The sequence below is a fragment of the Stenella coeruleoalba genome (genome assembly GCF_951394435.1).
Source record: "Stenella coeruleoalba genome assembly, chromosome: 11".
In the NCBI taxonomy this organism is placed as follows: Eukaryota; Metazoa; Chordata; class Mammalia; order Artiodactyla; family Delphinidae; genus Stenella; species Stenella coeruleoalba.
The window spans coordinates 63766226-63779790 of NC_137157.1; the positions used below are offsets into that span (position 1 = coordinate 63766226).

Below are 13565 nucleotides of genomic sequence, written 5' to 3' on the forward strand. Positions count from 1 at the left end.
CAACACTTTCACAGAATACCAACATCAACCGAGGCCACCCAATGCCCGTGACAGATCAAGAATAAGACCTTTTCATAGTCGCATCCAAACACAGGCAAAAACAAGAACATTGTCCAAGCCACAAAAATGAACAAACAGGGACTTCCCTGGTGGCGCAGTGGTTAAGAATCCGCCTGCCAATGCAGGGGACATGGGTTCGAGCCCTGGTCCAGGAAGATCCCACATGCCATGGAGCAACTAAGCCCATGCACCACAACTACTGAGCCTGCGCTCTAGAGCCCATGAGCCACAACTACTGAGCCCATGTGCCATAACTACTGAAGCCTGTGCGCCTAGAGCCTGCGCTCGCAACGAGAGAAGCCACCGCAAGAAGCCTGTGCACCACAACGAAGTGTAGCTCCCGCTCGCCGCAACTAGAGAAAGCCCACGTGCAGCAACGAAGACCCAATGCAGCCAAAAACAAACAAATAAATAAATATTTTAAAAAAAGAACAAACACCCCCCTATCCTAGCTAATACGAGTGGCTGCTGCTCCTTTACCAATCACAGTGTTAGCCCTGCTTCATTCTTTTTTTTTTTTTTTTTTTTTAAGCTGTGTTGGGTCTTCGTTGCTGCACACGGGCTTTCTCTAGTTGTGGTGAGTTGGGGCTATACTTCGTTGCAGTGTGTGGGCTTCTCACTGCGGTATCTTCTCTTGTTGCAGAGCGTGGGCTCTAGGTATGCGGGCTTCAGTAGTTGTGCCGCACAGACTCAGTAGTTGTGGCTCGCAGGCTCTAGAGTGCAGGCTCAGTAGTTGTGGCGCACGGGCTTAGCTGCTCCACGGCATGTGGGATCTTCCTGGACCAGGGCTCGAAACGGTGTCCCCTGCATTGGCAGGTGGATTCTTAACCACTGCATCACCAGGGAAGTCCCCCTGCTTCATTCTTATTTAAGGTACCCAACTGTAGAATCCTCCAGCTTCCTGACAGCCTCAAATCCAGAGCAACCTCGCTTTCCCGACCTCTCCCCCAATCAGAAAATATAAGTCCAAATCCTAAGCCCTTTTCCTGGATGCCCCATAGTTCCGCCATGGTGTGAGTTCTTATTGAAATGAGTCCACAAACCCAATTTTGTTCAGCTACAAGTGTCTGCTGGTGGTCTTTGGCTGGAGGGCGTTGACAATCAAGAACAACATACAGGGACTTCCCTGGCGGCGCAGTGCTTGGGAATCCACCTGCCAGTGCAGGGGACACGGGTTGGAGCCCTGGTCCGGGAGGATCCCACATGCCACGGAGCAACAAAGCCCGTGTGCCGCAACTACTGAGCCGTGCTCTAGAGCCCGCAAGCTACAACTACTGAGCCCACATGCCACAACTACTGAAGCCCGCGCACCTAGAGCCCGTGCTCTGCAATGGGAGAGGCCCCACAATGAGAAGCCCGCGCACCGCAATGAAGAGTAGCCCCTGCTCGCCACAACTAGAAAGGGCCCGCGCGCAGCAGCAAAGACACAACGCAGCCAAAAATAAATAAATAAAATAAAATAAATTAATTTAAAAAAGAAAAACATACAGGTATACTTGTATGTATTTTTTTAAAACTACAAACTCCTATATTTCAGATTTTAAGTGTATTTAATGATATTTTAGTACCAGATTTCCTTTCCTAATTATGTTTTCAGGCAAACTGCCTCACCCCCCCAAATCATCTGCTCTAGCTGGTTGCATTGATTCTTCAGTCCTTGGGCACGCTTAGCATTTTCCTGCATCTGTCCTCTGCCCTTATCAATCTTGTATCAAAATTGAGGTCCAGGGACTTCCCTGGTGGTCCAGCGGCTAAGACTCTGTGCTCCCAATGCAGGGGGCCCGAGTTCGATCCCTGGTCAGGGAACTAGATCCCACGTGTATGCCACAACTAGAGATCCCGCACGCAGCCGAAACAAACGAACAAACAAATAAATAACATTGAGGCCCAGGTGAAACCACCCTCTTGGATAAGCCTTCCAGGATCACCTAACCAGATCTGACCCTTCCCTCCTCAGCACTCCTACTGCACTTGGTTTCAATTACCCACCAGGCTTTTGCTTTATCTCCCCATCATTGCTGTAAACTCCATGAAGACAGGGACTGAGTCTTTTTTTTTTTTTTTGCGGTACGCGGGCCTCTTACTGCTGTGGCCTCTCCCGTTGTGGAGCACAGGCTCCGGACGCGCAGGCTCAGCGGCCATGGCTCACGGGCCCAGCCACTCCGCAGCATGTGGGATCTTCCCGGACCGGGGCACGAACCCGTGTCCCCTGCATCTGCAGGCGGACTCTCAACCACTGCGCCACCAGGGAAGCCCAGGGACTGAGTCTTAAAAACTTGGTTAACACTGTAGTGGCTGCTCCAGCTAAAAAGCCCAAAGGGTCAGGTATTCCCATGGCCAGGAGCCAGGGATCCCTGAGATCATGAGAAGTTATGGTGTAGGACTGAGAAGTGGAACACCTGAGTCATACTAAGGAGGGGAGAATGGGCCTTGCCCTGCTAGACCCCTGGCAGGGCGGCAGGGTGCCTGGGAGTTCTTTGTAAGGATCCCTAGGGCAGAGAAAGTACTGGGTTTGTGTATGCTCTGGTAAGAGTCAGAGCGGATTTGAATTTGCTACCACACTGAACACCTTGGTATATTATGCCACTGTCCCAGATAAGGACCTTATCACAGTAATCAGAGCCAAAAAAAGATAGGGCAGCCCTGAGCTTTGAATGTGTGGTACACACACACACACACATTATCCAGGCTAGTGGTTTTTAAACTGTGTTCCCTGGAGTTTGTTCCTTAGAGGTACGCCAGGAGGGGAGAGAAGGCTGAGTGAGCCTCACTGCAAGTCCCTAATTCTGATCCAACCACTGCAGTTTTGTTTTTCATCTTTTTTCACGTTTTGGAATACTGCATAAGACTTAATTTGTAAAGGAGTTTACTATGAATACATGTTAACAACACCATGGAGATGCAATCAGCAAAATCCAGAATGTGGAAAACACTATAGAATAAACAACTGGTTTCTTCATCAAATAAATTGAGAGGAAAAAAAAAGGAGATGGAACCTATGAAATAAAAGACACTTAAGAGCCGTATCAGTGAAATTCAACGAGTGGACTTTGTTCAGATTCCGATTTAACTAAACCAAGGTGTGACACAATTGGGGAAATTTTAGCACTGACTGGATATTTGGTGATATTAAGGAGTTACTTATTTGTGACAATGGTATTTTGATTATGTTAACGAAGAATCCTTTTCTTTTACAGATGAGTACTGAAATCTCTATGGATTAAATGATATGATGTCCAAAATTTGTTTTAAAATCATCCAGGACTTCCCTGGCGGTCCAGTGGTTAAGACTCCGTGCTTCCAGTGCAGGGGGCATGTGTTGGGGGCATGGGTTCGATCCCTGATCCAGGAACTATGATTTCACATGCCACACGGTGTGGCACCCCCAAAAAAATCCTTTAAAAAAGTAAATAAAAAATAAAATCATCGAGTAAGGAGGTGTAGTGGGGAGGAGTGGCTGGGGGGATAGATGAAGCAAGATTGCGTGGATGATTATTGAAGCTGGGTGTTGGTTACCTACGGGTTTATTGTATTATTCTTTCTACCCTTTTAAATGTTTGAACATTTCCACACAAGTTTAAAAAAAAAAAAAGTTAAAGGAGGGCTTCCCTGGTGGCGCAGTGGTTAAGAATCTGTCTGCCAATGTGGGAGACATGGGTTCAAGCCCTGGTCCGGGAAGATCCCACATGCCGCGGAGCAACTAAGCCCATGCGCCACAACTACTGAGCCTGTGCTCTAGAGCCTGCGTGCTGCAATGAAGAGTAGCCCCCTTTAGTCACAACTAGAGAAAGCCCATGCGCAGCAATGGAGACCCAATGCAGCCAAAAATAAATAAATAAATGAATGAATTAAAAAACAACAAGTTAAGGAGATTCCATAAAGAAGATTTGGAATTATAAACTTATTTTTAAAAAAGTAACAGCTTTATCAAGATATAATTCACATACCATACAATTCACCAACTTAAACTGTACAATTCAGTGGTTTTGAGTATATTCACAGAGTTGTACAATCATCACTACAATCAAATTTAGAAGTTTCATCACCCCAAAAAGAAACCCTGTACCCATTAGCAGTACTCTCCATTCCCCCAGCCCCTAGAGCCCCAGGCAACCACGCATCTACTTTCTGTTTCTTTGTTCTGGACATTTCATACAAATGAAATCATATAATATGCGGCCTTTTGTGACTAGCTCCTTTCACCTTAGGATAACACTTTCAAGTATAACCTTGTTTAAAATTTTTCTGGTCTTGGTGGGAAAGAACAATCTTATAAATTTATTACTCTGGCTTTGGATTTTCAAATAAAGACTCTTGGAAGAGGTTTGAACAAACTTGGGGGAGGGAGTCTAACTGCAAAAAAAAAAAAAAAAAGGCTAAAAAACCCTTCTTTAGTCCAAAGCCCTCACATTACCTACAAGGAAACAGGGGCCCAGAGAGAGAAGAGACTCCCAAACACACACAGCTTGTTAAGGGCAGAGCTGGTCCAACACCCAGACCAGCTGAATCTTGGCTCCATCCTTTTTTCACGTTGCCACGCTGCCTTCTGAACACACACACACACACACACACACCACAACTCATAAACTTGTGACCCACAAAATACCTTTGGAGACACATCTTGAGAATCAGCCATGATGGGGGCTGCTCCATCTCACGGCTCAGGCTTTCTGCTCCTCTTCCCTGAAATGCAGCCACTCAGGGAAGAAGCAGTGTTAGCACCAGCTCCCAGAATTCCTATCTCAGTGGACCTTATGGATGGCAAACTTATTAGAAGCCAGAGGAAGCTGTTTGCAGGGCAAGAACAGTTTTTACTTATGTGAATGTTTATTTGAAGTGGCTTGGGCGCGGGTATGTGTAGGCGCAGGCTGGTAGAGAACATGGGGGAGAGAGAGGGCTAAAGCCTTTGGGGCTGCCATTGGAGGGAACCCAGTTAAGGGTTAAGAGGCTGTATGGGAACCCCACTGATGCCTCCAGAACTGAGTCCAGATGAGACTGAGGGAGGAAGGCACCAGGAAAAAGGCTGAGGGAGGGGACTCCAAGCTGAGGCAGACTGTGATCTTACAGCTGTTCCTGGAACGCTCCCAAACCATATTTATGGGCAACTCAGAGAAGCTGCCAGCCTGCTGGAAAAGGGCAAGAAGAGGACAAATTCTATAGGCAGAACATTACCTGAGGGCTGAGGATGAGGCCTGGGGAATGGTAGGGGGAAGAAACTTCCAGAGAGCCTGCCTGGGAAAGGAGGGTAACCAGCCAATGGTAGCACCTGGATAACTGTCCTTCTACCCTGGAGGTTCCCTGAGGTGATTCCTGATCCCTGGAAGGAGAGCCTTAGGAGACGGGCAGAGGACAGTGCAAGACTTAGCCTCAGAGCCCTTAGCCAAGCAACTTGGACTTGGATGCCATAGGCTTTGATGGGAGGCACACTGGCTAGGCTACATTCTCAAAATACTCTCCATTCTCCTGTCTGTCGAGGGCATTGCAATCTTACCCTTAGAGATCTGTCCCTTTGGGTCCAGGGAAGATTTTTAAATTAATTAATTAATTTATGGCCGCATTGGGTCTTGGTCGCTGCTTGGTGTGGGCTTTCTCCAGTTGCGGCGAGCGGGGGCTACTCTTCCAAGGTATGTGGGCTTCTCATTGCGGTGGCTTCTCTTGTTGTGGAGCATGGGCTCTAGAGGCGTGGGCTTCAGTAGTTGCAGCACGCAGGCTCAATAGTTGCAGCACATGGGCCCTTGAGCGCAGGCTCAGAAGTTGTGGCACAAGGCTTAGTTGCTCCACGCATGTAGGATCTTCCCGGATCAGAGCTCGAACCCATGTCCCCTGCCTTGGCAGGCAGATTCTTAACTACTGTGCCACCAGGGAAGTCCCCAGGGAAGACTTTTTGGGTTTTTTTTTGCAGTATGAGGGCCTCTCACTGTTGTGGCCTCTCCCGTTGCGGAGCACAGGCTCCGGATGCGCAGACTCAGCTGCCATGGCTCACGGGCCCAGCCGCTCTGCGGCATGTGGGATCTTCCCAGACTGGGCACGAACCCATGTCCCCTGCATCGGCAGGCGGACTCTCAACCACCGCGCCACCAGGGAAGCTCCCCAGGGAAGACTTTTAAACATCCTTCGTAACAGGGAAAATACCCCTGGGTGGGGCAGCAATGATGGTGAATTAGAGTAAAGCTCAGATGGAACAGGACCCCGGCTGTGCTCCAGAGGCACTGGGCTTGACGAGGTGAAGGGACCTAGAGAAGTCTGGCATGCTCTCACTTTTGTCCAAGGTCAGTCTTACTTCAATCCCTTATCCCCAGGAGGCCTCATCTGGGCTGTCTTTGTTCCTGAATAATCAGCGGGTTATTCAGGCTGCGGACGTACATCCCGTGGGTCTGTCTAGCAGAGAGGCAGTAAGATGAAGGCCCTGAGGGCTGAGGGCTGGCAGGCAGTTACGTAGCTCATCTCAACCTCATCTTGCCCTCCAGCTTCCTAACCCCAAAGTCCCAGTCCCAGTCTTCCATTCTGGACTTTAACCAGGTGACACACGCAGTACCTCAGCGTCAGTAGGTGTCAACCTGAAACTGGACCTGTGCCTGATTCATCCAGGAAGCTGAACCCAAGCAGCAGAACAAACACTCCTAAAGCAGCTCCTGCCAGGCCTGGAGTGAGAGGTTGTCTGGCGGAACAGACAGCGACTTTGTTTGTTTTCTACTCCTTGCTCCCATCCCCACTTGCCAGATTCCCTCATTCCTTTCTCTCTGCCCAGCTGTGGGTCAGGAGCTCTGTGGGTTTTTTCCAGATGATGCAAGAAAGTTTCTTAACTTATTTATTTTTGGATGAAGGTGATTTCTGAGAAAGAGACGGGAGTTGAAAGGGGTCCAGCAGGAGCTGATAAAGGGGTCCAGCAGGAGCTTCTGTGGGAAATGGTTTGGGTGGGGATTAGATAGAACAGAGGGGTCAGAAATTTCTGGGACCGCCCCTTCCCCAAGGGGTGTCACTTGTCTACAATTTAGGCAAGTCCTGTTCTTCTCCTGGGACAACTCCAGCTCGACCTCACTATCCACATTCTTAGCTAGTTTTTTTTTTTTTTTTAAACATCTTTATTGGGGTATAATTGCTTTACAATGGTGTGTTAGTTTCTGCTTTATAACAAAGTGAATCAGTTATACATACACATATGTTCCCATATCTCTTCCCTCTTGCGCCTGCTAGTTTGTTTTTGACACTAACTGGTGGCCACACAAGACCATTAAATTTTGCTTCATTCCCCCTCCTACTCCCAACCCCAATACAAATGCAAAACAACGTGGGAATCCCCTTTCAGAGGAAGCAAAGGTGCAGCTTTAAGAGAAAGGGAAAGAGCTTTAAGAGAAAGAGAAAGAGGGCTCTGACTCAGAACCTCCTGCCATTGGCTGCTGGAGGGGATCCCACCTCAGGGATTGGCTGTGGCAGAGTCCGCCCCCTCTTGTGATTGGCTCAGCCAGGGTGATATAAGGAGGCTGTGCCGGCCTCTTTTTCAGTTGGAGAGACACAGGGAATCGGGCTGGGTCGTGTGCTGAGACGCACCTGGCGCAACGTTATCCTCTCTGAATCCGAGTCCAGGTCCCGCGGAGGCTGCAGCCATGAAGGAGAGACGGGCCCCCCAGCCAATCGTGGCCAGATGTAAGCTCGTTCTGGTGGGGGATGTGCAGTGTGGGAAGACAGCTATGTTACAGGTGTTGGCGAAAGACTGCTATCCCGAGGTGAGCTGCTCGCCCGACGACTGGCCAGCTTTCCTCCTTGCCCGTATGCCAGCTGGGGGTAGATTCCCACCCGCCCAGGGGAGCTGTCTCACCCCGCCCCACCCCTCCCCATCCTCAGCCGCTTTCTGGCTGGAGGACCGCCCTGCCTTAGCTTCCCCTGAGACCTGTTCCACTTCTGCCGCCCCGAAGGCTCCTCCTCACCTCTTCACCCATAGGTCCCCCCATCAAATCCCCTCCTACCTCCCTTCATCCTGGAGTCTGCTCTTGGGAGAGGGAACTGGAAGCATTTGAGAGTCTGGGGTTTTTTCTTGACGTAATACCTGTCCATCCCTTCACCCATCCTCAAAGGTTCTATGCGCTTGTCCCCAGGCAGGCTTCTGCTGCTCCTTTCTGCTGCCTTGCTGGTCCAAGGGGCTTGTGGGGAAAAGATAAAGCGCTAGAATTGGCTTGTGGCTGTGACATTGGAAGACAGACAAATCTGGGGACAAGAGGAATCTTTGTGTGTGTCTCCCTAACCATCTAGGATATGGGGGGCTTGTCCCTGGCAGGCAGTCATTCACATTTCTTACTCTGATGGAGCAAACTGTCTGTGCCTCTACACTCCCCTCCCTCTGTCCCATGTGGTCCCTCCTGCCCCAGGTATCCCCTCCTCTCCTTATCTCCTGACACTTTCGTGTCTCACTAAGATGAGCGGCTTCTTGTGTAGCCAGCACTAACTGGAGGGTTACAAGGGTAGGGATGCCCAGGGTGTGAATAGTTCCTCTCTTTTCACAGACGTATGTGCCCACTGTGTTTGAGAATTACACAGCCTGCTTGGAGACAGAGGAACAGAGAGTGGAGCTCAGTCTCTGGGACACCTCAGGTAAGACTGCTGGCCCCAAGTCCCCGCCTTCCCACCCCTACTGGTCTGCTGCAGCTGCCGTCTTTTAGAAATTGTTTCCCTCTTTGACGGGGAGAAGGAGTTTGGTGCTTGCTGGAAACTGAAAGAAGGGGACCTGAAGATTCTTTGGTTGGGGTTGTGGGGAGAGTTTGGCCAACTCAGTTGGCTGGTCCAGGGGTTCAGAGTGGATAAACCCCAGAAGCTACTCACTTCTCTGGGTCTGGCTCCATCCTTCAGAGGGCTGAGATGGTGAGGTGGATGGACCCCGGAAGACTACTGGAGGAGGCAGTTAGGGCTTCTCCATTTCCACTCCCTGCCACCCAGCACACGCACACATAGGCTTTACTGCCCCAGAGCAAAGCCAAAGAAGAGGCAGGAGGCAGTGCTGCTGGAGGCCGTTGTGGGTGAGGCAAGGAGACAAGCCTGCTTTGGGGGAAATATTGCTCCTGACTCAGTTTTCTCTCCCGCATTCCATCTCAGGCCACTGCTGCCTGCTTGCCTGCCGCAGCTCAGCCCCACTGTCATACCTCTGCGGCTGAGGGATGAAGCGATGCATCGTCAGTGTTTTGGAGGGTGGGGGCTTAATATGGGGCATGGGCACGTTGTACCTAGTTGGGGGGGCTATTGGCTCTGACTGGGCTCTGTCTTTCTGGATCGTAGAAAGCAGTATGTTTCAAGCCTCTCATCCCTAAACCTTCAGTGCTAGTCTATCCTTTGCTTTGATTCTGAGCCCTTCATTATCTCTTTAGCCCAGCCCTTTTTTTAATAGACTGAGCTCAGAGTCATAATTAAGGACTAAAAGCCAGGAATAGGAGAAAGAAAATAAAATCCACTTCTCTCCAAAAAATGCATATTCAGGCTGAGTTTAAGAGGAACTATAAATCACTAGGGGTTTCCTGTTACATATAAATATGCCATCCTACTCCTCCAAAGAGCTGTTATTCCCAGCATCCAATTTTGAGGTCTCGAAAGATTGGAGGTAGGGGATGGGTAAACGGAAAATGAGACTTCCTTTTGCTCCCCACTCCCCGAAACAAAACAAATTCCTCAACCTCAACGGAGGCATGCTTTCCTCCATTGCAGTTCCAGGGGCTGGGAGGCAGGATTCTGGTTATCCTGGACTGTGCTGTGCTGGCTGGACTGGACTGGAATGCAGCGTGGCTGCATGATGTATGGTTTTTCGTCTGCTGTACTCTGCCCACCTCTCAATCTTCCCAGAATCTTACTGCAGCTCATCTCTTTTCACTACCACCACCCCAAAGAGCCCCTCCTTCTCCTCTCACAGTCAGAATGCAGCCCTTGAATCCCAGTCCAGATAACGGAAAGTCAGCAAGGTGGTCTCTGTTCCCTGTGTCGCATCCCCCCAGCCCGTCCCCCACCCCCCGAGTTCTGAAAGGTTGCAGGCTATCGGTCATCCTCAAACTCCCTCTTGCAAATGAAGTGCCCACAAGGGAGAGGGAGAAGCAGGGGTGTGTGGGATGGGGCTTCCCAGCACTGGGGCCAGGGTTGAACCTGTTCCCATTATTCACTTGCTGGTCTTAGGGGAGGGGGATCGCTTGGAGCCAGAATGGAGGCGTCCTCCCCTCCCCCTTCCCCAGTGCTGCAGTGCTCCCTTTGCTCGGTGATGCTGTGATAAGACCCCACCTCAGAGAGGGATGGGGACCAATTGCTGAAGGAGCAAGCAGCTATCCCAACTCCCCTTTACTCCTTTTTTTTTTTAACAACTAACCCCCCCCCCACCGCCTCAGCTTGGATTCCCCCCAGTTTCCATGGCAATTGCGGTTCAGGGAGAGGGGCTGCTTGCTATTCTGAGCACGGATTGTCTGGGTTCCAAATCTGCTACTCTTCCTTCCCCAGGGTGGAGGGGGGCAGGTTCAACCCCTAGCATTCTCCCGTATTGGACCACCTGAGTCTGCATTGCCTACTCCCCTCCCAGTGAAGGACCCTTATTCGAGCCTCTAAATCCCAGCTATGGGTGCTGCTGTCTCTGAGAACGCCTCCCTGAGATCTTGGGATAGGGGCTACAGCTTTCCTTGTGCCCTTTACAGCGTAAGCTGATTTGGGTGGGAGGAGTCGGACACTGAATTCTTGATGCTCTCCCTCCCCTGCCAGCCTCCTAGAGTTCTGACCCCACGGCAAAGAAGCGGGGCAGCCACTTATGTAACAGGCAGATTTGTTCCTTCACTGGGGAGACCCTAGAGCAGAGGTTGGGCAGCAGGCAGACTCCAGAAAAGAGACCTTAAACAAGGCCTGGTCTCTCTGTAGGGGTAGGAGCAGCTTCCCCTGGGACTCAGAAAACTGGCGGACCTTCAACTAAGCCCACTGTAGGAGATCCAGACAGGGCCAAATTATACTCCACCTCCCTTTTATTTTGCCCCCTTTCCCTTTTTTAGGACTAAGGAAGATGATATTCTTGTACCGCAGAAGGCGGTCAGGTCCCAAGCTTCGCACTGGAGCACATTCCCCTGGGGCATGGGTGGGGCCATCTCACCTAAGGGACCAAGCGTGGTATTCCCAGGGCTCTTTTGGTTTAGGCCTGTAGGGAGGGAGAATGCCATGGCTCACCATCAGCTCTCTCTCGTCTCTACCAGGATCTCCCTACTATGACAATGTCCGTCCACTCTGCTACAGCGACTCAGATGCAGTATTACTATGCTTTGATATCAGCCGTCCAGAGACAGTGGACAGTGCGCTCAAGAAGGTAAGGCTGGATAAACTCTGCTATCTCTAGCTCAGCCTGAGAACAAAAAGGAATCTTGGGGACCTTGTCATCTAATCCCCTCTTGTGTAACAGGAAGAAACTGAGGCCAGGGAAGGCAGAGATTTGCCTGAGGCCACATTAGCTACAGCTCCAGGACTAGAACCCAGATCTCCAGTCCCCTCTGCATCCTGCCTCTGCCCCTCTCCTGCACTGCTCTGTCAGAGGCCCAGCAAGGGGGGGAAGTGTTGAGACTCAGGAAGTGAGGGATTGAGAGTAGAGAACCGTCTGGTGATATGGTTTGAGGGTCGGGGAAGGGGCCTTTTGGTGGCAGCTTTCATTGACCTTGATCCCAGGCCTTCTGGACTGGGCAAGCCAGGCAGGCCTGAGCCGAACTGCTGGTAGGAAATGCCTTGGTCCGAGTAGCAAGGTCTGCCCATACTGAGGAGTCCCAGGAAAGCTTGTGGAACTAGCCTAGTTTCCCAGAAGACTCTGGGATTATTTCCTTCCCTTGGAAAGAGACCGGTTGGCTTCTTCTTGGCTTTCTGGACTTGTGAAGCCCTCTGGGTTGAGGGGGCAGACCCATGCCCCATATGCTTGCCAGAGAGTGGGAGATTTGCCTCCGTGCTCTCTCTGGTGACTGGGCTGTTGAATTTGGGGACAGACTCTTGGAACAGCATTCCTGTGGCCCCAAAGCCCTCATGGGCAGGAAGATGATGTAATTAGTGCAGTGGTGGTGCTGTGACTCAGAGGGAGGGCTGAGCTGGTGGTGTACTGGATGGTGTGTGTGATGTTGCCAACTGGGTTTCTCCGGGTGTCCGTCAGCCACTGACTCTCCTTCCTTCCTCCTTCCCATCTTCTTGCACGGCTCTTCAGTGGAGGACGGAAATCCTCGATTATTGTCCCAGCACCCGCGTCTTGCTTATTGGCTGTAAGACAGACCTGCGAACAGACCTGAGCACTCTGATGGAGCTGTCCCACCAGAAGCAGGCACCCATCTCTTACGAGCAGGTGTGTGTGTGTGGTGTGGGGGGGGGGCCCTCGTGTGTGTTGGGGGCTGAGTTGGGGAAGGCTACAGGAGAGGGCTTGAAATGTGGCCCCTGCTCACACTCACTCACTACGGCAAGAGAGAATTGGTGTTCTGTGGGGCCATCTGTAATCAGGAAACTAGTTACCTGGATAGAGGTGCTGGGTGCCAGTTTACCCAGATTCATGCTATAGTTTGGCAGGTGAGCCATTCCTGTGTGTGCCACCTGCATTAGAATCACTAGAGGTGCTTTTTAGAATTCCTGACTCCTTATCTATAGAGTCACTCTGGGAGAAAAGTATGGGGATTGCATTTTTAATTAAGTCCCTGGATAACTTCTTATGCACATGGGAGTGTAAGGATCGTTCCTTTTAAACCAGTGTTTCACATTACAGTCATCCGGGGAGCTCTTGAAAATCCTAACGCCTCGGCATACCCCCAGAAATTCTGATTTACTTGTTCTGGCATCAGTATGGTTTAAAAAGTGTGCCAGGTGACTTAAGGTGCAGTCAGGCTTCACCTTCAGAAGATAATCAGCAGAGGGTGGTGGTGGGAGACTGGCAGTTGGGTCCATCGGAGCAGCCCTGGGGAGGACCACTGACCTTAGAAGGCAGTGTTTCAGAGCCATTTGGGGCACTGCATTGATGACCTCACTCCTCCCGCAGGGCTGTGCAATAGCCAAGCAGCTGGGTGCGGAAATCTACCTGGAAGGCTCGGCTTTCACCTCAGAAAAGAGTATCCACAGCATCTTCCGGACGGCGTCCACGGTGTGTCTGAACAAGCCCAGCCCAGTGCCCCCGAAGAGCCCTGTCCGAAGCCTCTCCAAGCGACTGCTCCACCTCCCCAGTCGTTCCGAACTCATCTCTTCCACCTTCAAGAAGGAAAAGGCCAAAAGCTGTTCCATTATGTGAAGCTGGGGTTGGAGAAGGGAGACAACCTCCCACTTCCCCCCTTGGGTTGCAGAGGCACGGGGAGAGGGAGGAGGAGACAATTTAGGACACTGGATGTGAGGTTTTCAGACGGCCACGGTGAGGGCTTGGAAGGAGACAGGAATGGGACAAGGAAAGAGCCGGGCCCAGCTTGAGGACCTGACACTGCGAAAGAACCATCACACCCCAAGCCAGGCACTAGGTGGTGGAGGGGCCGGCTGCCCCAGTGCCCTCCGCTCCAGAGGCA

General features: G+C 51.0%; 1 protein-coding gene across 1 annotated transcript; it reads left to right on the top strand.

The window, feature by feature from the left end:
- Positions 1-6883: 6883 nt before the first annotated feature.
- Positions 6884-13565, top strand: RND1 (Rho family GTPase 1). The gene is made up of 5 exons (XM_079937313.1): positions 6884-7784; positions 8559-8646; positions 11256-11365; positions 12239-12373; positions 13055-13565. The coding sequence occupies exons 1-5, from the start codon at positions 7665-7667 to the stop codon at positions 13298-13300; spliced, it is 699 nt and encodes a 232-aa protein (XP_079793439.1). The 5' UTR covers positions 6884-7664; the 3' UTR covers positions 13301-13565.

Coding starts and splice junctions, on each gene's coding strand:
- RND1 (XM_079937313.1), top strand. CDS start 7,665: ATGAAGGAGAGACGGGCCCCCCAGCCAATCGTGGCCAGATGTAAGCTC. Junction 11,366..12,238: donor TGGACAGTGCGCTCAAGAAG/GTAAGGCTGGAT, acceptor ACGGCTCTTCAG/TGGAGGACGGAAATCCTCGA. Junction 12,374..13,054: donor CACCCATCTCTTACGAGCAG/GTGTGTGTGTGT, acceptor CTCCTCCCGCAG/GGCTGTGCAATAGCCAAGCA.